Genomic DNA, 27,535 nt, shown 5'->3' on the forward strand with positions numbered 1-27,535 from the left:
TTCCAAATTTCTAATGGAAGACCTTGTTTCATTCATGAAACTTACAGTGACCTTAGATAGATCAGAGACTAAATTTGCTAAGCTAGATGGATTCTGCTCAGAATTCTCTATCTGTTGCTGAGTGGATGATGGAAAAGGCTTGCTATTGGTAAACCTGTTTCTTCCACCATTATTAAAGCCTTGTTGAGGCTTTTGATCCTTCCATGAGAGATTTGGGTGATTTCTCCATGATGGATTGTAGGTGTTTCCATATGGTTCACCCATGTATTTTAACTCTGCTATTGCAGGTTTCTCAAGATCATAAGCTTCTTCCTCAGAAGATACCTCTTAAGTACTGTTGGATGCAGCTTGCATTCCATTCAGACTCTGAGAAATCATATTGACTTGCTGAGTCAATATTTTATTCTGAGCCAATATGGCATTCAGAGTATCAATTTCAAGAACTCCCTTCTTCATAGGCGTCCCATTACTCACATGATTCCTCTCAAAAGTGTACATAAACTGGTTATTAGCAACCATGTCAATGAGTTCTTGAGCTTCTGCAGGCGTTTTCTTTAGGTGAATGGATCCACCTGCAAAAGTATCCAATGACATCTTTGATAGCTCAGATAAACCATCATAGAATATATCCAGGATGGTCCATTCTGAAAGCATGTCAGAAGGACACTTTTTGGTCAGCTGCTTGTATCTTTCCCAAGCTTCATAGAGGGATTCACCTTCTTTCTGTCTGAAGGTTTGAACATCAACTCTAAGCTTGCTCAGCTTTTGAGGAGGAAAGAACTTGGCTAAGAAAGCCGTGACTAGCTTATCCCAAGAGTTCAGGCTATCTCTGGGTTGAGAATCCAACCATATTCTAGCTCTGTCTCTTACAGCAAAAGGGAAAAGCATGAGCCTGTAGACTTCAGGATCTACTCCATTAGTCTTAACAGTATCACAGATCTGCAAGAATTCAGTTAAGAACTGAAAATGATCTTCAGATGGAAGTCCATGAAACTTGCAGTTCTGCTGCATCAGAGAAATTAGCTGAGGTTTCAGCTCAAAATTGTTTGCTCCAATGGTAGGAATGGAGATGCTTCTTCCATGTAAATTGGAATTAGGTGCAGTAAAATCACCAAGCATTCTCCTTGTATTATTGTTGTTGGGTTCGGCTGCCATCTCCTTTACTTGTTCGAAATTTTCAATAAGGTTGTCTCTGGATTGTTGTAATTTAGCTTCTCTTAGTTTTCTCTTCAGAGTCCTTTCAGGTTCTGGATCAGCTTCAACAAGAATGCCTTTTTCTTTGCCCCTGCTCATAAGAAAGAGAAGAGAAAAAGAAAAGAAGAGGAATCCTCTATGTCACAGTAAAGAGGTTCCTTATTGTTAGTAGAAGAAGAAAAGAAGAAAAAATTCGAACACAGATAGAAGAGGGGGTTCGAATTTGGTGAGTGATGTGAGGAAGAGATGAGCGGAAGAGATGTTAGTAGATGAATAAATAAATAGAATAAGATGAGAGAGGGAGAGGATTTTCGAAAAATAATTTTTGAAAAAGAGTTAGTAATTTTCGAAAAATAATTTTTTTGAAAAAGGTTAGTAATTTTTTTTGAAAAGTTTAAAATCAAAAGTTAAAATAATTAATAAAAAAAAAGAAATTTTGAAAAAGGAGGAAGATATTTTCGAAAAATAGAGAGAGAAAGTTAGTTAGGTGGTTTTGAAAAAGATAAGAAACAAACAAAAAGTTAGTTAGTTAGTTGAAACAAATTTGAAAATCAATTTTGGAAAGATAAGAAGATAAGAAGATATTTTTGAAAAGATATGATAGAAATTAGTTTTTGAAAAAGATTTGATTTTTAAAATCTCAATTAATGACTTGATTCACAAGAAATCACAAGATATGATTCTAGAACTTAAAGTTTGAATCTTTCTTAACAAGTAAGTAACAAACTTGAAATTTTTGAATCAAAACATTAATTGATGATGTTATTTTCGAAAATATGATGTAAAATTAAGAAAAAAAAATTTGAAAAATATTTTTGAAATTTTCGAAAATAACTAAAAAAAATTGAAAAAAGATTTGATTTTTGAAAAAGATTTTGAAAAAGATAAGATTTTTTTTTTAAATTGAAAATTTGATTTGACTCATAAAAACAACTAGATTTTAAAAATTTTTGAAAAAGTCAAATCTAATTTTCGAAATTTTAAGAGAGAAAAAGGGAAAGATATTTTTTATTTTTGAATTTTTATGATGAGAGAGAAAAACAAGAAAAATGATGCAATGCATGAAAGTTATGGATCAAAACAATGAATGCATGCAAGAATGCTATGAATGTCAAGATGAACACCAAGAACACTATGAAGATCATGATGAACATCAAGAACACATTTTTGAAAAATTTTTAATGCAAAGAAAACATGCAAGACACCAAACTTAGAATTCTTTAATGCTTAGGCATAAAGAATTCAGGAATGCATATGAAAAACAAGAAAAGACACAAAACATACAAATGCAAAGATCAAACAAGAAGACTTACCAAGAACAACTTGAAGATCATGAAGAACACTATGAATGCATGAATTTTTTTCGAAAAATGCAAGATGAACATGCAATTGACACCAAACTTATAACATGACTCAAGACTCAAACAAGAAACACAAAAAATATTTTTGATTTTTATGATTTTCTAATTTTTTTGTATTTTTTCGAAAATTATTTGAAAAACAAAAATAAGGATTCCAAAATTTTTAATATGAATTCCAGGAATCTTATGCTCTTTAGTCTAAAGCTCCAATCAAAGGGTCAGGCATGGCTTGAGAGCCAGCCAAGCTCTAGCATGTAAATCAGACATGACACACCTAACATGCCCTACAGTCGTGGCTTTACAGCCAACCATGCTTCACATGCTTTATGAAACACTAAAATTCATTCTTAAAAATTCTGAAGAAAAATATATTTTTAAAAACATTTTTTTTTCTTTTTTTTTTTCGAAAACAAAGGAGAAATTTTTGAAAGATTTTTGAAAACTTTTTGAAAAGAAAACAAAAAGAAAGTTACCTAATCTGAGCAACAAGATGAACCGTCAGTTGTCCAAACTCGAACAATCTCCGGCAACGGCGCCAAAAACTTGGTATGCGAAATTGTTACACAGGTTGTGAATTATTGTTCGAAATTGATTCCCTGGTGATGGCACCAAAAACGGATGCACAGAACCATGGTCTAAACATATCGTCACAACTTCGCATAACTAACCAGCAAGTGCACTGGGTCGTCCAAGTAATAAACCTTACGTGAGTATGGGTCGATCCCACGGAGATTGTTGGTATGAAGCAAGCTATGGTCACCTTGTAAATCTCAGTCAGGCGGATATAAAATAGTTATGGAGTTTTCAAAATTAATAATAAAAGAAGGATAGAAATACTTATGTAAATCATTGGTGAGAATTTCAGATAAGCGTATGGAGATGCCTTCGTTCCTCTGAACCTCCGCTTTCCTGCTGTCTTCATCCAATCAGTCTTACTCCTTTCCATGGCTGGCTTTATGCAAGGGCATCACCGTTGTCAGTGGCTACATCCCCTCCTCTTGTGAAAATGGTCCAAGATGCTCTGTCACGGCACGGCTAATCATCTGAGGTTCCCGATCATGCTGGAATAGGATTCACCCTCCTTTTGCGTCTGTCACTACGCCCAGCACTCGCGAGTTTGAAGCTCGTCACAGTCATTCAATCATTGAATCCTATTCGGAATACCACAGACAAGGTTTAGAATTTCCGGATTCTCTTGAATGCCGCCATCATTCTAGCTTACACCACGAAGATTCCGATTAAGAGATCTAAGAGACACTCATTCAATCTAAGGTAGAACGGAGGTGGTTGTCAGGCACGCGTTCATAGGGAATGATGATGATTGTCACGTTCATCACATTCAGGTTGAAGTGCGAATGAATATCTTAGAAGCGAAATAAGATGAATTGAATAGAAAACAGTAGTACTTTGCATTAATCTTTGAGGAACAGCAGAGCTCCACACCTTAATCTATGGAGTATAGAAACTCTACCGTTGAAAATACATAAGTAATGAAGGTCCAGGCATGGCCGAATGGCCAGCCCCCAAAACGAGATCACAGGATCAAAATACAATCCAGGATTCAAAAAGATGTCTCATACAATAGTAAAAGGTCCTATTTATAATAAACTAGCTACTAGGGTTTACAGAAGTAAGTAATTGATGCATAAATCCACTTCCGGGGCCCACTTGGTGTGTGCTTGGGCTGAGCTTGAGTGTTTCACGTGTAGAGGTCCTTCTTGGAGTTGAACGCCAGCTTTTGTGCCAGTTTGGGCGTTGAACTCCACTTTGCAGCTTGTTTCTGGCGCTAGACGCCAGAATTGGGCAGAGAGCTGGCGTTGAACGCCAGTTTGCATCATCTAAACTTGGGCAAAGTATAGACTATTATATATTGCTGGAAAGCCCTGGATGTCTACTTTCCAACGCAATTGGAAGCGCACCATTTTGAGTTCTGTAGCGCCAGAAAATCCATTTTGAGTGCAGGGAGGTTAGAATGCAACAGCATCAGCAGTCCTTCTTCAACCTCTGAATCTGATTTTTGCTCAAGTCCCTCAATTTCAGCCAGAAAATACCTGAAATCACAGAAAAACACACAAACTCATAGTAAAGTCTAGAAATGTGAATTTAACATAAAAACTAATGAAAACATCCCTAAAAGTAACTAGATTCTACTAAAAACATACTAAAAACAATGCCAAAAAGCGTATAAATTATCCGCTCATCAACCTTCCCGCTTCTTCAATGATGTAGTTTTCAAAATCCAAGTTCCTAATGGCATTCTTAGCTTTTTCACCGCTGATCTTTGTTTCCATGGGAATAACCAAGTCAGGATTGTACTGTTTGCAAAGCTCTTTACAGGTTTAGCTAAAAGGCTTACTAACCGCCCCTCTCACATTCCATGAGAGAGTAATTATTGGAACAGACTGGGTGCTTAGTTGATCTACATATCAGTAGATTTTTCATCTCCTAAAGCATTACAATTAGGTGTTTCAAAATTGACGTCCCTGATTAGATTTTCCATTTCAGTTTCCATGAACTCTTTTATAGTCCTCCTTTTTTTCCTGGATCTGGGGGTCCCCCCCCCCCCCTTCATTTTGGCGTTATTAGTATTGCTCAACTTCATATTCCTTTACAATAGGTTCCAGTATAATGACATTACCCTCCCTCATGTGAGTTTTGTTGTTAGATCTAGTTACTCTGTTTTTGGAATTTTATTCAATTCTTTCTCTGTGTATGTTGATGTTGTTATCTTCTATTTTTTTGTTGTTGTCATTCTCCTTGTGTGTGTTGATCTGTATTTTTTCTTTTGTTGTATTTCTATTTGATGTTTCTTTTTTGTGTGACACTGTGTTGTTATTTACTCTTCGATAGTTTATGTTGTTATTGACTTTGGTTTGTGCATTGGTGGTCTTGTTGTTACTAGCCTCCATGATTTCTAATTTCCCTTGTTCTTTCTTCCTATTTTTCTATCTCTGTGTCTAGGACACTAAATCTTGATTTTGAGATGGTGTTTTCTTCTTTATCTTTTCCTCTATGGCTGGGGCCAGCTCCATCTTTCTCAGTTTCTCTCATATTTCTTTTTTACTTTTGTACCACCATCCATGGACCAAAATTGTTGCTATCTATTTCCATCACAGCTTTTCTTTATCCTTAGCTATTTGGATAGTTTCCTTTACTGATTTTGTGTGCTTTTCTACCAATCTAGTTTCCTCCGATTCTTTGTTGGTCTCCTTAGTTGTTTCATTCCTTTTCCTCCAAATGGCACAATATTTTCTTCATGATCAGCTTTACCATATCCATATGTGAAGCATATTTGATGAATGCCCTCATACTCAACTTGATACACTTCCATTCACCACACATCTACCTAGCAGAGGCTTTGTTAAATCAACTTTCACACATAGTCTAGCAAACTTGCCTCTACATAAATGTGATAGTCTACCTTGCAAATTCTTCCTATCAGGCCTCCAATCTTCGTTAGTATTTTTTCATTGTGGAGTTCTATAGGTAGTCCCGTCAATCTTATCCAAGCTGTGATCTTATCAATGGTGGTTAGAAGTGGGTTGAAGTTGGGCTCCTAAAGCCTTACCACCAAGTAATGATCATATATCTCCCATGGTCCTTCTAGGAGAGCAAAATCCAGATCTTCTTGAGAATAGAACTTGACTAAATAAAATTCATTTCCAAGGTCTATAACATCAAGCTCAACTAATCTACCCCACAGATTTTCAATCCTCTTCATCACTTCATAACCGATTTCCCTTCCTATGAGTTTAACTATGAGGAATATCCACCATGGTTTTCATAGCTCCCTGTTGGCCTCCCCTTTTGTAATTAAGTTAAAAAGCCCCTGACCCATGTCTTTTACATTAATTTCCGCTTTACTTTGTTCTTTCTCTGTTCCTCTAGCTCATTTCTGAGTGTTTCCTGCTTCAAGTACAGCTTCCTCATCTATCTACTCCTCTTCGGACTCTAAGCTTTCATCTTCCAGTCTTGGTGCTTCCCCTATAACCATGTTGGCGTAAGTCTGATTGTGATTTTCTCCTTCGTGATCGCCTATGACCACGTCACCATAGGTTCAGTTGCAACCTTCTCCTTCATTTCCTTCACTCGTCATATCAGTGTTCACCTCGCCGCCAGCTTCTTCTTCCTTTCCCTACATCCAATCTTCTACTCCCAGCACTAAAATAGTGGTACCAGAGAAACCTTCTTCTTTTTTTTTTCAAATTCTTTAAACTTCGTTGGAGTAAATCTCTTTCTTGGTCTGTTATGTCTTGCTCGACCAAAGTCCCATCTCTAGTCATCTTGCCGATTGGAACGTTGAAAAATGATGTTGGTGACAACATAGTACAAAAAGAAAAAAGATAGCTAGTTTAGACTTTTCTTAAAAACTTTTATTAATAATACTTCTATCTGCTAATTTTGAAAAAAAAAAAAAGGAGGAGAGAGGAGAAGGAGGAGTTGGGTCATGGCCACCTTAGGGCCCTTTAAGTCCGGAAAAAGACAAAGATAATATCCTATTAGGCCATGACCAAAAAAAAATCCTATTAGGATTTCCTTCCTCCTTTAAATATGAAATGAAGAAAAGGTGAGAGTTCGAGTTACATAAAAAGATAATAGTCTTTTTTTTTTTGGTCATGCAATTTAGTTCTTATTTAGATCTTTTTTATCAATCTACCACCTTTTTTAAATTTAATACCAAAATATAAATAAATGACCATTTGTACCCATGAGAGATGAAAACGCTGACATTTGTACCCATGATAGCTCGAAACTAATCTTGTAGCCATGAGAGATGCTGTCCGTGTGACAAAAGTGCCCCGCCTTGTATCTGAGCTTGGTTCGTGCCTTTCCGAACCTACGTGGCACTCCCAAACCCTCCCCCCAATCTGAGCCAACCATTCACCATCATCATCTTCATCTTCTTCACCATCACCATCACCATCACCATAACCTCCATAACCTCCATCACCATCACCTCAGCACCGCCACAGCCACCTCCCTTCACCACAACCTCCAGCGACAACCCACACCGCCGCGCCCCTTTCTCTTCTTCTTCCCCTCTTCTCACCTCCGCTAAGCCCAGAAACCACAGCACCATTTTAAGTGTATCCAATGATCATCAAGTGCCAAGAACTCATGTTTCTCTCTGGCATTCGATCAAACACCTTGCGTGCAATATTCATGTTACCACATTTCCCATACATTCCAATCAACCTATTGTTCAATTCAACCTCCCCTCGAAACCTCGATCTTCTCAAGAACTCATGAACCCTTTTCCCATACTCAAGCGACCTCGTACCCTCGCACAAATTCAACATGGCGAGAAAAACACCATAATCAGCAAATGAACCTTGACCCATGAGTTCCAAAGCTTCAGCAAGCTTACCCTCTTCGCACAACTCAATCAAATTAACGTTTAGGGTGGTTGCATCAAACAGTGCGTTTTGGCGGTTCTGGTCGACCCTATTATGAGTATTATCAAGTTTGGGTTTTGGTTCTTTGGGAAGATTCTCCTTCCGTGAAGTTTGGGTCTTTTGAGCGAAACGACCAGTGGGGGTGGCGTTTTTACGACGGGGTTGGACCTTGTTGCTGTTGGTGGTGGGGTTCTTGGAATCGGGAACGGCGTAGGAGCATAGAGGAGTGGAAGGGAGAGAGCAATTGGAGCGCTTCGGAGGAGAGAAGTGTGGGAATTTGGAATGGGATGAGATGACGGTGTTTAATTTGCGGGGAACGGGTCCCAGTGATGCCATTGATGAGTGGAGTTTGAGCTCCATGGAGTTCTGATTTTGGAGGCTGTGTGGAACAATTGCAGAAGAATAATTTTCCATCCCCTGCATTTTTTCCTGAGTTCTGTTTCTTTCATTGTATTGCTTTTAGTTCATTTTGCTTAATTTGGTTAGTTAGAAATGCATGTTAGTGGATTTAGGTGTATTTTGATTCATGCTGGTGTTTGAAAATTTTGCTGTTTTGGTGGAGAGGAGGAGCTGGCGCTGTGGTTTTTAGGCTCAACGGAGGTGAGAAGAGGGGAAGAAGAAGAGAAAGGGGCGCGGCGGTGTGGGTTGTCGCCGGAGGTTGTGGTGAAGGGAGGTGGCTGTGGCGGTGCTGAGGTGATGGTGATGGAGGTTATGGAGGTTATGGTAATGGTGATGGTGAAGAAGATGAAGATGATGATGGTGAATGGTTGGCTCAGATTGGGGGGAGGGTTTGGGAGTGCCACGTAGGTTCGGAAAGGCACGAACCAAGCTCAGATCCAAGGCGGGACACTTTTGTCACACGGACAGCATCTCTCATGGGTACAAGGTTAGTTTCGAGCTATCATGGGTACAAATGTCAGCGTTTTCATCTCTCATGGATACAAATGGTTATTTATTCACCAAAATATCATTCTTTTAAAACAAATTATCCAGACATCATATTTTTATATTATTATAATTAATCATAATTACAAATAAAATAACAAATCAATTGTCACTTTAGTGAAAGTTGAATAATTAATTTTAAAAAATATTTTAATAATTAATTTCCAAAAAAATAACACATTAATAAAAGTCTCTTATTTATTATTCATATTTCATTACATGAGAATTAGATATAGTCAAAGAAAGTAGAAACTAAAATTATGGTATTTCATTCATATAAATAGAATTTACCAAAGAATATTCTCTTAACTTTGAACCTAATATGATAATATAATATTCTAATATGATATTCAAATCTTAAAATACTTCGAAGCCAACCAAAATATTTAACGGTCTACACGTCTTAAACGTAAATCCCATAGACCCATACCCATCAATCTAGATAAGACATTCTATGGCCTCAGCAACACATGCATATTGCACAGATAGATAACCCAGATTTTTATTTTTGCGTCAAAAGATTAGAAAGATTTGAAATTTGAAAGTTGCAGAATCTTACAGCAATATAAAAACTCAGGACAAAACCCACAGGCCCAAAGTTAAATCAAAATGGGAAATAGGATCCACACACTATAATGGCAGGATCAGATGAGACGACGAGTGAATGGGAGACAAATTCAAGGGGAAAGGAAAATCTAAGACTAGACTGATAATTTGACACAACAAATACAAGAATTTATACACAATCATAATATCACACGTTTTATACAAGCAGGCCTGGTCCTAGGAACCCCCCAATAATCAATAATTATTACCAAACTACATGATTGCCATCCTACTTGATGGCTAATACACAAAACACACAAGCCTAGAACTAGAGCTATCATCTGTCGGCGACATTTTTTTAATGGCATAGTACAAGTCTACAAGAGAAAGACACTCTACTCCATGAATTTGGTTAACTCAGTGCTTAATCTGTTGTTCTGCAACAGCCTCTCACCTCTGTCATTCTCGATCCATCGACTGAACATGTGAGAAATGGCGGCCACCTTCATCTGCATACAAGTTAAGAACATCCACAGAGGATATGCAGAACTGAGTTTAGTACTACTAACAGTAAAAATGACGATTAACTTGAAAACAGAATAGTAAATTTAGATGATTTTTACAGGAAGAATATAACTAAACTGTGCTTTAAATAGCTTGGATCAAGTTAATGCAGCTTGCTTGGTACAGGCAAAAAGAAAAGTGGAAAAATTGAAATAGGAGTACAACAATTTGGGCATTCTGTCAAATAGCATGAGTTGAACAGCTACGGGTGTGATTCCATTTTCTGTTATTAACTTTAATTAGCAAATTCCCAGCAGTTCTTCAGTCGGCTTCCTTTACATGATCTTGTAATTAAAAAATAAAATGGGAAACATTCTTTCAAAACAATGCTTCCTTTAAACGTTCTTTTAAACATTCTTCATTCCCCTCCAATGCTTCCCATAAAGAAAGATCCTAAAAACCGGAATTATTTTGAAAATAAGGTGACACTTGTGTAATTAAAGATGATAGTAGAAAATAAAAGCAAAAACAGTGAATATGCAAACAAAATGAAACCGAAAACAAGTTTTAATATTCCAAAACGGTTAAATTTCACCATTTTATGTCAACATGCAAACAAATTCAAGTTACAAGCACAGAAATGTGAACTAATAAAAAATTTATTATGATTTAGCACATAATAGACCCATTTAACACCCAAAGTATGGTTATCCTATTCTGCTTTCCAAAAGATATATCACTTCTGAATGGATAAATCACATCAGATAGTAATGAAATAAGGCAAACAAGATGAAAAGTACCACTTTCACCATCAGAAAGATCTGTCAGTCTGGCAATTGCATCAATTAGAGCTTGTTCATGTTCCTGCATTAAATTAATTACTGATTATTCATTGACACACCATTCACCCGGGAGAGTGGCTTTTTGGGGGGTTTTTTTGAGAGAGAGAGAGAGAGAGAGAGAGAGAGAGAGAGAGAGAGAGAATGGCAGATAACTATATAACAGATTAAAGTCCCTTACCTTCAACACTTTCTTGGCTTTCTCAATTTCAAGTGCATCCGGATGATTTGCACTGAATACCCTCTCCACCTGTCAAGTTGGGAAGACATTAGTTTGCCAAAAAAAATGATCAACCAATATTAACCAAACAAATTGATTCAAGGGTTTTCAGCTACCTCCTTAACTAGTGTGTCTGTGTGAAGTATTTGTATATCCTCTGGGGCCTTTTTTCCAATACCATTTTGTGTTGACAGGAAATCTTTCCTAGATTGCCCCTTTGGGGCTCCTCTACCTCTTCCTGCAGCTACTCCTGGAACACTATCACGTCCTACAGACCTATGTATCCCTTGACCGGATCCGCCAAAACCCCCACGATTTATTCCAGGATCCTCACCTACCCATTGTATATCTTCAGGAGAGATCTGCAGTTACAATAATACCATGCATGAATTAGCAAAAAACAAGGATTAATACCATTTATCCGAGACTACTTTTCTTGTCATACAATCAGTAACCAGAGTCATCATGGTGAAATTGTTGACATTATACTTGTTACCAGATTAAAGTGAAACTAGTAATGTTACATCATGCCAGTTTGAAAGTTTCCTTTCGCACCTAATCGAAAAGTTGTATTTTAAGTTAACGGCTGGTGTATATGTAATAAAGCATGAAAAATGCAATTAAGGGTGAAAATACTAGTCAAAATGGCATCACCTGTATTTAGAGGAAAATATTTCATGATTTAACTCATTAAGTAACAATAGTTTCCATCAGTATGTTATATCTATTACTGCAACTATGCAATTAGTATTAAAATGATATATTCGTGCCACATTGCATAAACTTTAACTACGTATAGAACCATGTCACACCATACCTCAGAGAGATGTACCCATTCCCATGTTTCATTTGCACTCCCCATGTCATAAACCAGATTATGTCGTCCCTAAACAAGTTAATTGAAGTAAAGTGTCTCAGCTAGGCACTAGCAGACAAAGAAATATGAAAGTGATTAAGGGTTGTCGGTACATCAGTTGGATTGTAGTCAGCAATAACAGCTTCATAGAAGTTATTGTCATCTGGCCATCTTGTCCGCACTCTCCTACCAATTAATGAATTAAATGATGCTCCCTCAGCATGCTCACCCATGACGGCACCAGAAGTAACTCTATTAGGCAATGGATTCCTTCCACCTGGTCCTGTTGGTGGCTGCAGCTTTAATGAAGATCCACCAGGTACCATCTGGCCCTGAAAACAAAAGTCGAAATAACCTAATGATGTCGATCACATACTATTACACTCTTTTAATGTTCTAGTGATCTAATCTATTCTTTAAGTTTTACCCTAATAACAAAGAATTTATTCAGTGGCTGGCAAGGAGCCAAACCCACTGTCAGTGAAGTTAAACAAGATGGATGAGCACTAAACATATGGTTTACTTACAGGTTTTTGCTTCTTGCCCTTAGCTCCAGGAACAGATCCACGTTTTCCCACAGATGAAGAGGGCTGGTGAGGTGTCGCCACTGGTTGGGGGTGAAATGGAGGAGAAGGTCCACCAAAAGATTGTGACGGAACAGATGCTGTTATCTTCTGCTTCTTGTTACGAGAGGCAGAGACTGTAGGGCTTGGAATTGAATCATGAATCGCTTGACCAGTATTCAGCAGGCCAGGTTGGTGGCCTCCTCCCTGTCTCCACTCCCTAGCATTAACATACAGTATAGTGTTCAATGCAATTGAAAGGGAATGACAATGTTGATTAATCAAGCATTGACCAAAAGTATATGAAACCTTATCCTTCGTATGACATCATCTGCATTAACACGGCCTAGAAGTTCCCTATGTTCCTCATTTGATAACCTCAGTTCTTTTCTTAGTTCTGTTATCAAACTTTCCTTCTCCTGAAGAAAATACATGTCATGTAGCAGTCATTTAAACCTGATCAAACAAATTAAAAAATATTAGATAGATGAAATCAAAATAAAAAATGTACCCAAGTAATGGCATCAGCTTGAGCTTTAAAGGCTCGTAGAACTGAACTGTATGCTTCCTGCTCAAGTTGATGAATTTGAGCTTCCATATCAACATCCGGGTACATCCTGGGGAATGGAATTGAACCTACAGCAGATCTTCCATTTCCAGCAAGACGTCCCCCTCTGGGAATCCTATTCTGATGTGCTGGTGGAAGATCATCATCAGTTCCTGCGCAAGTTAATGGATACAAATATAAGTATACAACAGGCAACTGGACCATAAATTCTTGCAATATATAACAACCAGATCTTTTCAGCCTCAGTAAAAATCTCTCTCATGACACAAGCACAAGCGAAAAATACTTCGTAAGAATGGAACAGTGCTGTCCATCAGGACTCGAGTTAAATAAGTTCTAAGATGCTAAACATGTTGAAATAGACAGCAATTAAAAATAGAACTACCTGTTGGTTTTGAAAAACAAAACAGCTCTGACTTTTCAAATAGCACATTCCTAAAACCCTAAACAATTTTATCTATTATCATGTAAACTACTAATATTACTTCCCAAAACATAAAAGGGAAAAAAATGAATGCTTTCTTCATTTTAAGAATATTTTCCTGCTCTTCTTGCATCAAATCATTAACCCGCTAATGGTACCTTTTGCCCCTTCGACGCGTCTGACTACCTCACCATCCACAACACCATAAAAAAAATGAAAAATTAAAAATTAAAAAGATAAGCTCAGTTTTACAAGAACACTTATGCTTGCAGTTTCAGCACCAAATAACACTGTCAACAGAAACTTGAGTTTGTTGACAAAAATAAGTACAAATATCTCAATTTACACACAAAAAAAGAAAGAAAGAGAAAAGAAAAGAAAGAATCATTTGCATCAACAGAACACACTATGAAGTTTCTAACTGGATTAAACAAAACGAAACTTAACCCTAGATTTCAACAGCATAGCATAAAACCATAAGAATTCGGGACCAAGGAGAAAACCTCCTCAAATCAACAAAAATACACAAGCTTGGTCAAGTAAGAGAACAGTAGCAACGAAATCCAAAAAAATGCCCTAACTCTAGAAACCCTAACAGTAAGTTTTGATTTTTCACATAGATAGACGAAAAAGAAAAAAAAGAAAGCAACTAAGAAAGAGAAGCTCACCACTACTGTCGTAGGGTTCGTAGTCCATAGCCAGTTTGCACCGGAAATTGAAGTGCCCAGATCCAGAACCAAGTTGAACGCGCAGAAAAACCCTTTCTTTTGTCTTTCTGCACCGAAGTTTTGTGTGTGTGTGAGAGAGAGAGAGAGAGACAAACACAGAGGGCGAATCAGGCGCGGGGAGTCGCGGGGGAGAGGAGTGTATGGACGCAGGCGGTGGTTGATGGTGGAATCGAAGAAAGTTTGCTATGGAAATCTTTTTCCTGTCGGGTCGGACTCGGACAGTGTTATGGGTGCGAGTCGGCTTTTCTTTTCCAAGTAGAGACACTAATGCTGAGTGAACTACCAACCTGTCACTGTCCTTTCTCACGAAGGATACTGCGATTTTTGACTACTTTGATCTTTGTTTTTGGGCAAAGTATTTGATGGAGTTGTCCATGCCAGCTCCATTTGATGAAACTGTTAAAAATATTTATAGAATTAACCCACAATTCATTTTGATGTATTTATTTATTGAATCACAACATTTTTAAAAACTAGCTTTTAACCTCATATAATTAAAAGTAGAAAAAACAGAAGGTGGCTGATAAAGTTGTCAGTTTCATCTTTTGGTTAAGAAGTTTTTTATTTTGTGGTTGTTATTAATTTAAAAGCGTATCACTAAAAGTGTTGCTTAAAGAGAAAGTGTTATCCTTAATCGTTAACTTGGCTATGATACCAATTTTTCAATTTCAACTTTTCTTTTAATTCTTTTTTCGAAATTTCTACTAACTCTTCGTATTTTGCTTCGAATAAGTTTATAATTTGTATAAATTCAATTGGTGGTGCTTTATTCAAAGGATTTTGATAAAAATAATTTGCAACTTCGTAATCTGAAGTATTAACCATTTCTACAATTTTTCTTGTATTTATTATATGATTATTTATTACTAATCCTTGATATATATTTATAATTTTGATTTCGTACTTATAGTTTTTTAATTCTATTTTAATTTCTATCATTATAATATTCTTTTTTACATGGATTATTATATATAAAATCTTTTATCTGTTTGTCTTTTTCTTTAATATAATTTCTCAAATCCTCAAGAACTTCTTTTATTTCTACACTTTCTCTTGTTTCTAAATATCTTTTTAATTTTTCAATTTCATTTTTCATTTTTTCATTCAACAGCTTTAATTCTTTTAAATCGTAATATGGTTTTCCAGGCATTTATAAATTTTTTAAATTTAATTCCAACTTGTTTATGTTTATTCTTATTTCTATCATTTTTATTATAAGATCATCAATTTCGATCTGAAGATTATTTAATTCTCTTTTATACTCCTCTATTTTACTTTTTAATTTTCTCGCTCTTTTCCTTTTTATTTTATTTTCTGGTTTTTCAATCTTTTTATGCTTTATCATAATTCCTAAAAATAGTTTTGTTTAACATTATTTATTTTAGAATTTCTGCAAACTCTATCATCGATTCATCACTATTTTCTAGAATTTCTATTAATTTTTCTAGCTCTTCAACTTCTCTTTTCAACTTGTTATAGATTATTTTTAGAGTTTCAAATGCTCTTTGATTTATTTCAGAAAACTGCAAATAATTCAAACGATTCTCTCTTTCAAAGAGCTCTTGTTTCTTATCTTGATAAGTTACATATATTTCTTCTTTATTTATTGTCATAATTTAGTATTTAGGGTTTCATTTAATTTTTCGACCTTTTTTGTTAATTCTTTTATTTCAGAATTTTCTTCTTTAATCTTTAACTTAGATAAATTTAAAGGACTATTAATTTTATATTCTCTTATTTGAAAATTCGATGAAACCGATTTTTCTGATGGTTCTTTTAATAATAGAACTGGGTTTTCAATAGCTTTATATTTTGGTATTTCTGTTTTTACAATTTTCTAAAATAATTCATCGACATAAATTCTTTCTCTGTTTTTAAATATTATACTATGATGGCTATTTGTTAAAGCATAATTTATTGCATATGTAATTGAAAATGGTTCATCATCTTGTTCCATTAGATTCTTTCTGTGAAATTTATAAGCCAAACTTATAGATCTTCCAAGATTTTCAGTTGATAAAGGTATAGCATATCCAAGATGGGCATTAAATTTAACATTTACATTTGCCAAATTTCCATGAACAATTCCAATTATTTGATCTATTGGGTCATCAGTAATTCTTTTGTCACAGATTGCTAAACTTATTGGTGAATTAATTCCTTTCATATATGTAGATTTGATTAAAACTTGTATGGTACTAATATGAATCCATCCAATTTTAAATCTTTTTTGTTGATCCTTAATTTTCTCAATCTGTTTACTCAATTCTTCATCATTTATCAAAGCTATTTCAAGTTCTCCATTGGCAGATTTTATCTTTATAGGGGCTTCAAGTTGAATTTTTCCATAGTATATTATATTTTTTCTGTTAAAAACTTCTTTTAAAAGACTTTGTTTATTAAAATTTTCATTTGATTTGAGATTTAATTTTGTTTTTAGAACAGCCTATTTTTCATTATCTAATAAAACAGTTAATCTATAATAATCAGATTCTTCCATTAATTCTAAACTTTCTAAATAATTCATAACTAAAAGACTAGGATGAAGATGTACCTTTCTGGAGAAAAACTTCCTTTATTTAGTATATTTTACATAAGGTGTTTTTATCTCCAGAGGGGAGATTGTAGATACTAACTCCAGAGGAGAGTTTACAACTATTTTTCCCTAAGGAGATTCTTTGTCAGACTACAGAATCGCCTCGACAGCTTCCTCCTTGCTCTCCTAGCATATGAGTACTCTTAGCCTTCTGCTTTCTGTTTTCTGATGCCTTCTACAATTGCCTAAGCAACCTATTTATAATGGTTGGGTCTGATGGACAATTCTCATCCTTACCCTTCTTATGACGTCATTGCATACGTCATTGTTTATTATCTTGCATCAGCTACATTATTGGTGCTTTTATGACCTAAGCGCTTACGTCATTATGCAATAATGTTGAGGGATGCTTCAAATGCACTGTCCTCTTCTTTTATCATGTGGGCTTCAGATGCACTGTCCTCTTCTTTTATCATGTGGGTTGATTCCGTTTCATTATTGCTTTCTTCAGATATCTCTGAGGCACATAGCTGGCACTTGTGGCCTTCTCTATCTTTTATCAAATAGCAGAGATTCCTCTTTATCCCTTCAGGGAGCTTTTCTAAAAGTCCAGATAAATTATAGAATGCTGATTCAAATTCCACCAAGAGTCTCATCTCTCTTTCTTCAATTTCATTTCTTTTACTGGACACAAGTAGAGTATTTCTACTTTTATAATTAATCCTTGTGTGAGATTCCTTCGTTATTTTTTGAGTTCTTTCAAAGACCCTTGCTAATGTGCTGGCTAGTCTTCCTTCATGACTGTAAATTGTTAAATCTTGAATTCGATCAATTAGTTGAAAATTTCCTGGGAAGACGGACATGAATATTACTTGGTGTGCTGGAACCAAGCATTCTTCTTCTTCATTAAAAATAGGTTGACTGTTTGTAAATTTTAGGGATATATCCCTTGGATTTACATTGTCAATCATATTTTTAAATCTCTTTACTGCATCAACGAATCCTGCAGGAAACTCACTAATAATTTTTAGATCATTAAAAATTAAAATTGTATCAATTAATCCATACTGAAAAAATTGATAAGTGTCAGATGGTGAAGCATCTGGAAAGATAACCAGCTTTGTTAGCTATTCTTTGGCAATAGGATAATATCCCAAAATTGCCCTTTTTTCTTCAGTCCAATTCAGGACTATATTAAGGATTTCTCTGAGATTTGATCTACAGACCCTTTTCTTTTCCTTGATTTCAACCCTTGTAGGAATGTTTGTTATTATTCCTGTTCTCTGGGTTTGAATTGGAGCTTTATCTGCTCTTTTTAAGGTTTGCTCTGGATGAAGAGTTTCATATTTCCTGAAGGATTCCTTGGCCTCTTCCAGTGTTAAAAATCCTCCTTTATGAATTATCCTTGATTGATGTGTGAATGGTGCTGCTTTTTCCCAAGCATCATATACTCCTTTCATGGGGCCATTATAAATTACATAATATTTTTTATCTTGAGTGGATTTTTTAATAATTTTAGCAATTGTTATATTTTTTGAAATTTTTTCTTCACCTGATTTGTCCACCATGCTTAGCTGGCTGAACTCTGATGGTTTGGCTTGTTGTGTTGATTTCATTGCTTCAATGGCCTTCTTGAGAGATTGGATCTGTGTTCTTATTTGCTGACAATGCTTGCATTTTTCGAGTTCTTGTTCATATTTTTGAATTTCTTGATCTAATGCGTTGTAGACGAACTCCATTCTCTTGTCAATGTATCTGCAATAACATTTTTGTCACCCTTAATATATTCAATCTTTATTGGATATTGTAACAAAAATAATTGCCATCTTACCAATCGTCCATGATTATAATCAACTTTTAAATTATATCGTATGAAACTTGTTAGGTAACTTGAATCTGTCCTTAATGTAAATTCTCTGGGCAGTAAATCAATTTTCCATTTTTTAAGAGATTTAATTGCTGCTAGAGTTTTCTTTTCATGAGTAGTATATCTCTGTTCTGTTGGAGTAAAAGTCCTTGAAATATACCTGCAAAGTAATTCCTTTGGGGAATATTTAGAATCTAGTGATTCTTTTTCTTGTTCCAAACTTTTTATAACTTTCTTAGCTTTTAGACATCCTGACCAGGTTATGTCTGAAGCATCTGTTTTCACTATTAAGTAGTCATTTTCTTCTGGAATATAAAGTTCTGGAAGTTTTTCACATAATTCTTTAACTCTTTGAATTTGCATACTATCTTTTTCTTCCTATTTCCATTCTTTTTTAGTACTTATTTTTGGAAATAAACTTTTAGTGTATTCTGTTATATTCTTTAAAAATCCTTGATCAGAAATATAATTTATACATCCTAAAAATCTTTGTAATTGTTTTCTATCTTCTATTTTATTAGGAAATAAATTTACCTTTTCTAAAATATTTGGTTGAAGTTTTAACTTTCCTTGAGTGGATAGAATTAATCCAAGAAACTCTATTTCTTGTTTTGCTATTCTTGCTTTCTTTTTGCTAAGAACTAATCCTTTTTCTTTACATCTTTCTAAAACTATTAATAATTTTTGAAGATAATCTTCTTTATCCTGTTTTGTAAAAATTAGTATATCATCAATGTAAACTAAAACAAATTCATTTAACTCTTTTAGATTTTCTTTCATAAATCTTTGATAAATACCTGGGGCTTGTTTTAATCCGAATGGTAATACATTCCATTCATAGAGCAACACACTTGTTGATTCTTTTGTTGGGCAAGTAAAAGCAGTTAATTTCTTTGTTTCTTCGTCTAAACGAAGTTGCCAATACCCTGATTTTGCATCAAGAGATGAAAACCAAGTTGCTCCTTTAATTTTTTCTAAAATAGAATCTTTTCTTGGAAGTTTATGAGCATCACCAATAGTTGCTTCATTCATCTTCTTATAATTAATTATCATTCTTCGTTTTCCCCTTTTAATTTCATTATTGTTTTCGACATAAAAGGCTGGAGCCGCATGAGGACTTTTACTTAATCTTATAATTCCTTTTTCCAAAAGATCTTTACATTCTAATGAGAACTCTTCTCTATCTCTTGCGGAATAAGGAATTTTATTTGGAACATTTATTTCTTTTGTAGGATCTTTTAATTTAATGATTACTAATTCTTTATTTGTATTTTTAATATCTAAAGGATTTTCAGCGCAAATTTCATCCAAAAGTTCTTCTATTTTTATTTCAAGATTATTTTTTGGAATATTTATCTGAAAATATAAATTTAAATAACATGTTTCTAATATAGAAAATATTTTAAATTTTAAAATCTTATCTATAGTAGTAGTTGGTATTTTTATACGTTTTGATTTTTGATTTATTGAAGAATCGTGTGGAACTTTTAAAATTATATATATTAATTCTTGAATGAATGGATGATATAGTTTTAAAAAGTTATTTCCTATGATAAAATCCATTCCAGAATCTAACATATATATAGATGGAACAATGAACCTATAATTTTGAATAAATATTTCAGCCATCTCTGCTTTTTGGTCAATTTTATGTATTGATTTGTCAGCTATTCTAACTCTTAATGGTTTCTTTAATTTTTTCCAATCAAGTTTTATGTTTGTACTAGCAAAGCATTGTGTTGCTCCAGTATCTATGAAAGCATTTATAAACTTTTCTGTTACTTTTATAGTAATAAATGTGGCATTATTGCTAAGTCTCTGAGTATGTTTCCGAGACATATTCAAAAATATAGTCTAAGCTATCATCTGATTCTTCTAATGGTTCCATGAAACAAGACTTAGCAATTTCTATTTGTTTGGTGAGGTCCTTTTTATCCTTCTTTTTTGGACATTCATTTGCATAATGTCATTCTTCCTGGCAATACCAACACTTACAATTTTCTTTTTTATTTGGGCAATAGTCATTTTTTTGTCTTTTATTTTTATTATTATTTCTTTTTCTAAAATACCTCTTTTTTCTCCAGTTTGGATAGTATTTTCTTTTTCTAAATTGATATTTTCTTTTTCTTTGAAAATTTTTATTAAGACCATATTTTTGAGGTATATCTTCATTATCCTGACAGCAAATTCTAATTATATTTTCAAATCTTTTTTGAGTCGCTTCTTGCATACAACGTTCTTTTATTTCCTCTCTTATTGTAGAGGTTGCTCCGCCAAAATTATTTTCAATTGTCCCTCTATTTATTTCTCTTATAAATTTTCCCATTATAAATTCATTAGCAGGATATGGAAGTTTTGTTATATACATACTAAGATAATGGTCTTTATCTTCTTCTTTTAATTTATAATAATGTATTCTATATTCACATATATAAGATTCCACGTTACATAAATCATATATCTGAATATTAGCTAAATGGTTTTTTGTTTCTTGATATTCTTTATTATAGACTTCTTGTCTATGATCTATAATATTTTTTTCCAAAAAATTCTTTATATAAAATCATCATTATATGTAATATCTTATCATAAGCTGTTTTTTGTTGCTAATTCTTCTATTATTTGGTTTTCTATTGATGTCATATAATCTCTTATAGTTCCTTTAGTATGAAACCCTATATAATTCCAGATATCTCTTCCAGACAATTCATTAAGTTTTGGATTAGTAAAGGCTTTTAATAAGAAGGAATTCAACCCGTTCTCGAAAATTTCTTTTTCATTCTTTTTACAGTCTAAATCGAGCATTCTTTCTCCTTCCATTTCCTGGATTTTAGGAACGTATTTTGATGGTATTTTTGTGTACTTTGAATCTTTATTTATAAATCCCTTTTTAAAAGCATAATTTTCAAAACATGTTTCCCATTTAAATTGAGATTGATTATCCTTAGATGTTCCAACTTCATTTTTTACTTGTATTGGAATTTTTGGTTCTTCATCACTTGAATAATATAGGATGTGTTCTTCATTTTCTATATTTTCAGAATTTACTAATTTTTCTTCTATTTGAAATTCTTGTTCCATAATATTATTTTCTTGAGCCATTTTTAATTGTTTAAAAAGCATTGTAACTTCTTCTAATTTTTCTTCAATATTCATAATTTCAATGGTGGTTTTACTTTTAATTCTGTTATGTTGATTATATTTTGAATTTTTTCTTCTTTGGGATTCTCTTTTTCCTTATTTCTTTGAGATTTTATAGATACTAATATTTCTTCAAGCATATCTACTATAGAATTTAATTGTGGGTTAAAAGTATGATAAAGATGTGGGGAATCATTTCCATGATAACATTTTTTAGAAATTTCATGTGAAAAATAAGTTTTTTCAGGTTTTTGAAATCCTTCAATAAAACTTATAGTAAAATAAAGATTTTGAGAAAAATCATTTTGTACTGATTTTAAGTGTTTTGTAGTGAAAAGTGTGGATTTAAAATGTATGGTTTAAGTTTTGCCACGTAGGCGTCTTTAGAAAAAGTTGTTTTTGGAATCTTTATTTGAGTGGTAGCTAAAACAGAAATATCATTTACTTTTATGGTATTATCTCTGAAAAACGGTTCGCGGCGATATTAATACCAGAAACTTTTTTACTTATAAATTAAGTTTAGTAAAATTATTATGTGAATTATTGACTTAAAAAAATCATAATAAAAAAATAATTAACATCTTTACGATTTCTTAAAATTGTTAAACTGTTTAATTTGTGAATTTTGGTAAATTGAACTTGTCTCTAAATTTCTAGTAACAATAATCACCATGGCATTAGTTTCCATTGATAGCTTTTCTACTTCTTATTCATAATATTACCTGGTTAGTTAGTTTCATCTTTCACGTTTCAGTTTTTACTTTTTAATATCTACTATTTGTGCCTACTCAAGGAAAAGGAAAATGCTGGTAAACAATTATGAATGGATAGTTTACGGGCCGTAAATTGTTTAAGAATTATTTTTCTCTTGCTGTTTATTCATTTGAAATAGACGTCAACCATGTTCGGGGTGCTAATATTTTCACATTTTCTTTTGCCGGGCTTTCTGCTGGGAAGGGATACAATATGAGATTGGAAAAATTTCAAGTGTACCGAAAATATCGGTGTTCTAATTGTTTTAACCGTTGATTTTAATTAATATATATTATATATATTTTTTAAAGGACAATTTACTATAATAAATAAAATGCAAACCAAATTTACCAGAATGCACAAAATGGAAAATGAATACCAAAATACATTTTTCGCCAAATCTATGTAAATCGCGACAGGAGTCCCACGGTTTACAGAATACACGTAATCCACTATAGGGGTGTCGCGGATTACGTGCAAGAAGAAGTGAACATAAACCGCGACAGGGGTGTCGCGATTTACGTGTGTGCGTGAAATGTGCATAAACTGCTAAAGGGGTGTAGCGGTTTATGCATGACTATAGATATTTATATAAAACATAAAAATAAAGTGTGTGGTTAACAAAAAATATACATCACATACACCTAATTCAATGGAAATAAACTAAGTACAAACACATATAATACAAAAGTACATGGTAAATCCGACATACATAAGTATCATGAATGGAAAGATAAAATAGTAAGCTAGGGCCCCTGCCTATCCTGATCCTCGTCGGCAGAGTAATGTTCAAATGTGCCCAAGAGATGCGACCCTGTACCACATCGAGCGGTCCGCCTCACTCTGGCTGGCCTCTGGCGCTGCTGTGCTGGAGGATCGACCGGTATGCCCACGCCATATGCAGATGCAGGCGTCCCTCCCATGCCCAACCAACTGTCATACGGACTGCCAGCAGGCTTATTCAGGTCTACATGTAGCTGGTGCTGGAATCCATGAGGGTCAGACATCTGTAGCTGGTACCGCTGCATGTCATCCATATCTGGGCGGTACCCCTGCGCAACGTCCATCTGGGGCTGGGTCTCAGGAACCTGATCCTGTGGGGTCTGCTGATGAAAATCTGGAGGGCCGTCATCCCGGATGAGATCTGCAAAGTCGCAATAGAACTCTGAACTCCAAACCTCGTGCTCCATATCCATCGTGAAGGTCGGGCCTGCCAGGTCATCATACATCTGGCCATGGATGTCGTGGTATACCTGGGAGCTGGAAACATGTGTAAGAGGAACCTCCTGGGTATCCGCCGTTGCATGCTCAGTATGTCTATCACTAGGACCAGCAGATGTGCCCCTCGATGAACCACCCCGACGCTGAGGATGGCCACGCCGAACACGGTGATCGGCATGTCCGACTCTGTCGCCACCGAATCTGTCATCACAATGAAGGGTTGTGGAGATACAAGGGAAGAATTTGTATACCGGATGTCGGGAATTTGAGGCAAGACTTGTTGTCGGAAGCTCATAACAGTGGGTTTTCTATTCATCCCGGAAATACAAAGATGTATTATGACTTAAAGAAGATGTTCTGGTGGCTTGGGATGAAAGGTGATGTAGCTACAGTAGTATCCAAGTGCCTGGCATGTCAGAAGGTGAAGATAGAGCATCAGAAACCGTTGGGAATGCTACAGCCACTCGAGATTCCTCAGTAGAAGTGGGAAGGAATTGCGATGGACTTTGTGACCAGTTTGTCGAGGACTAGGTCGGGATTTGATGCGGTTTGGGTGATCGTGGACTGCTTAACCAAATCCGCTCATTTTCTTCCTATCCGAGTAAACTGCTCTATAGAGGAGTTGGCAAGATTGTACATCAAGGAGATCGTAAGGTTGCACGGTGTGCCATCGAGCATAGTGTCGGACCGTGATCCCCGATTCACATCAAGGTTTTGGGGAGCTTTTCAAAAAGCTTTCGGTATGAAGCTATGTCTCAGCACCGCATATCATCCATAAACGGATGGACAGTCAGAGAGGACTATTCAGACATTGGAAGATATGTTAAGAGCGTGTGTATTGGATCAACCTGGAAGTTGGGACCGTTATATGCCATTGGTGGAGTTTACTTACAACAATAGCTTTCATGCGAGCATAGTGATGGCTGCGTATGAGGCCTTGTATGGGCGGAAGTACCAATCTTCACTTTGTTGGTATGAGTTGGGTGAAGCAAGTGTATTGGATCCTGATTTGGTAGCAGAGACTACTGAGAAGATTAAGAAGATTCGGGAGAGAATTCTAACGGCACATAGTCGACAGAAAAGTTATGCGGATCAGAGAAGGAAACCGTTGGAATTTGAAGTGGGAGAGCACATATTTCTGAGGGTTACACCAACAACTGGAATTGGAAGAGTGATCAAAACCAAGAAATTGAATCTGAGGTTCATTGAACCGTTTGAGATTCTGAGGCGATTTGGGCCGGTAGCGTATCAAGTAGCCTTGCCACCTCATCTGTCTAACTTGCATGACGTATTCCATGTGTCACAACTCCGTAAGTACACGTCGGATGCGGCTCATCTGTTAGAGCCTGAGTCGGTCGAGTTGAGGGAGAACTTGACTTTTTAAGTAACACCGGTGCGTATTGACGACACTAGTGTGAAGAAGCTGTGAGGAAAAGAAGTTCAGTTGGTTAAAGTAGCTTGGGAGCAAGCAGGAATTGAAGAACATACTTGGGAATTGGAGTCCGAGATGCAAAAGGATTACCCCGAGCTTTTCTCAAGTAATCATTAAATTTTGAGGGCAAAATTTCTTATTTGGTGGGGAGAATGTAAAACCGCGACTAATTACCTGTTTAATTAAGTAATTAATATTTCCCTAATTAGGTTTCGAGAAATTAGAGTGAGAATTTGAGGATTTAAATATGATTTTTAGATTCAGTAGGTTTTTCTGAGTCATAAAATGTATTTTTTTACGAAAAACCGAGAATCGGCAGTTGAACCGGTTGAACCAGTTCAAGTCTGCCCGGTACTACGCGAGAAAAAGTGAAAACAGTCAAAAACCTTAGAAAAATAATAGAAGTAAAAAACCGGGCGTTAATTTTAAAGGTTCTAACGGGTTGGACCGGGTCCAAGCCCAACATATATAAAGGTTCATTAATGAACCCCTTTCAGCAATAACACACACTAAACACAACACCACCAGCTAAAAGAGAAAGGGGAGAAGAGGAAGAAGAAAATACTATTCATCTCCATCTTCATAAGCTCATATCTTGAGCTATAGAGCTCCGATCGCTGCACCGTTTGCGGTTACGCGTTCCTTGTGAAGAGCTCTACAAGACCCATACAAGAAACTGGAGAGGTAACAACGAAATATTTTCTGTTCTTCTCTCCAAAATTTCGAATCCTAGGGTTTTTGATTAAGTGAGATTTTGTGATTTTGGGTGTTTAGGTTCACTCTAATCCTTGCTTAGCATTGGGTTTTGGCTACCAAAACTATTGAACAAGGTAAGAGGCATTAAACCCTTGTGAGATTATGTTTATATTGAGTCCTAAGTTGATTTATGATGATTTATGTATATATAGCTTGAATAATTGTGAGTTTGGGAGCTATTGGAACTTGTTGGTGTTTGTTGAAGTGGAATTGAAAGTTTGGATTGTGGTTGAGAGCGTGCTTGTGCTCAATTTAGGGTTAAAGACATATTGGGAATCGGCCAAGGTATAGTTTCGGTTTCCTCTATGTAGTATATAATATTCATGGACACTTAGGCTAGTGACCCATAGGATAGGTTTGGAAATTTATATGTTGTTGATGATTGGTTGGTTGATGATGTATAATGAAATTGTTGATGTGGTTAAATAATGAAGTTGAGATATGATGGATTTGGATGAATGAATATTGTTGATTATTAATATGAATCATGGTTGGGTTGATGATGAAAATTGATAGTAATAGAATGATGATTGGTGAATATGTGCTTGGAATGTTATATATATTTGATTGTTGAGATTGAGAATGATGAAGTGTGGTGGAAAAATTGGTATAATTTATGAAAGGTGACCCCAATAGGGTATATTGTGTTGTAGATGGGAGTTTGGTATTGCTTTAGTTGGTTCGAGTTGTGAAAATTGGGAGATTGATAATTTGTGAACTTTTGGTAAAAATTAGTTTTTGGTGAACCTTGTCTGATTATAACTTATGCCTCAGTTTTTAAAATTGGTTGAAATTTATTTGAAATTAAAGCTTATTGAAAACTTTTCAAATTGATATAAAGTTTGCAAAATTTGGATTTTTGTAGAGGAAGTTATGATCATTCAAAGATTGGTGTCGAAATCTGAAATTCTGCAAAGTTACAGAGTTTTATGATTTCTGGTATCTTGTGCGCACGCACAATCCTGCAAAATTTTAAACCTGTGCGAACGCACAGACCTGTGCGTATGCACAGGCAGGGAAAGGCTTTCTGTTTGGAGCGCTAGCACAACTTGTGCGCGCACATACCCAATGAGGATTTACGACCTGTGCGTACGCACAGCCTTGTGCGCACGTACAAGTTGGGAAGGGCAGTCTGTTGAAGGCGCTAGCACAGCTTGTGCGAGTGAACAGACTTGTGAATTTTTGTACCTATGCGTACGCACACTCTATGCATACGCACACGTTTTAAAAATCTCCTAAGCGTGCGCGCGCACACCCCTGTGCATACGCACATGTCCTGTTTCTCAAATTTAAGTTTGTTTTCAACTATTTTACCTTCCGAACAAGATTGTAAGCTTCTATGGCACCATTTTAAGGCTTTTGGGCTCAATTTTGAGTATGAGAACATGGGAAATAACCTATGAGTTTTAGTTGGACATTATTATGAAAAATTAGATAACAGAGGCTTAGGTTTCTGGTGTACTGAGGAGGGGTTTGATGACGTGTAAAGAATGATTGGTATATGAGATGAGAATTGATGAACCGTTGAGTTCGGAATGAAAATGTGAATTGACAGTAGTTGAGATGAGTCGAGGACTCGGAATGAAAATGTTGATGTGACAGTGGTTGAGATGAGTCGAGGACTCGAATGTGCAGTGATGATTCATTGATGTATTAAAAATGTTTTCTGAAAAACCACTGAACTA

At 35.3% G+C, this 27,535-nt stretch overlaps 2 protein-coding genes and 1 non-coding gene across 6 annotated transcripts; 1 reads left to right on the top strand and 2 right to left on the bottom strand.

Moving 5' to 3' along the window:
- The first annotated feature begins 648 nt into the window (after positions 1-648).
- LOC148549189 (small nucleolar RNA R71) lies at positions 649-756 on the top strand. Its single transcript, XR_015897570.1, has one exon. It is a non-coding gene; the product is annotated as a small nucleolar RNA R71 (small nucleolar RNA).
- A 6,880-nt stretch (positions 757-7,636) lies between these two features.
- LOC107611261 (uncharacterized) lies at positions 7,637-8,311 on the bottom strand. Its single transcript, XM_016313211.3, has one exon. It carries the CDS (start codon positions 8,309-8,311, stop codon positions 7,637-7,639), a length of 675 nt encoding a protein of 224 aa, XP_016168697.2.
- A 1,298-nt stretch (positions 8,312-9,609) lies between these two features.
- Positions 9,610-14,524, bottom strand: LOC107613232 (protein EMSY-LIKE 3). 4 transcript variants are annotated; one of them, XM_016315131.3, is made up of 10 exons: positions 14,085-14,524; positions 12,936-13,144; positions 12,734-12,843; positions 12,389-12,644; positions 11,975-12,193; positions 11,823-11,891; positions 11,122-11,367; positions 10,967-11,035; positions 10,747-10,810; positions 9,610-9,951 (listed from the first exon to the last, which is right to left on the bottom strand). In XM_016315131.3, the coding sequence occupies exons 1-10, from the start codon at positions 14,110-14,112 to the stop codon at positions 9,902-9,904; spliced, it is 1,320 nt and encodes a 439-aa protein (XP_016170617.1). In that variant the 5' UTR covers positions 14,113-14,524; the 3' UTR covers positions 9,610-9,901. The 4 variants fall into 4 exon arrangements, with proteins under 4 accessions (XP_016170617.1, XP_088352184.1, XP_088352185.1 ...); XM_088496058.1 differs by having other exon boundaries at positions 12,734-12,880; positions 12,983-13,144; positions 14,085-14,523; XM_088496059.1 differs by having other exon boundaries at positions 9,610-10,399; positions 12,734-12,880; positions 12,983-13,144; positions 14,085-14,523.
- Positions 14,525-27,535: the final 13,011 nt, after the last annotated feature.

Source organism: Arachis ipaensis, chromosome B8 (genome assembly GCF_059453495.1).
Source record: "Arachis ipaensis isolate K30076 ecotype BB chromosome B8, ASM5945349v1, whole genome shotgun sequence".
Classification (NCBI taxonomy): Eukaryota; Viridiplantae; Streptophyta; class Magnoliopsida; order Fabales; family Fabaceae; genus Arachis; species Arachis ipaensis.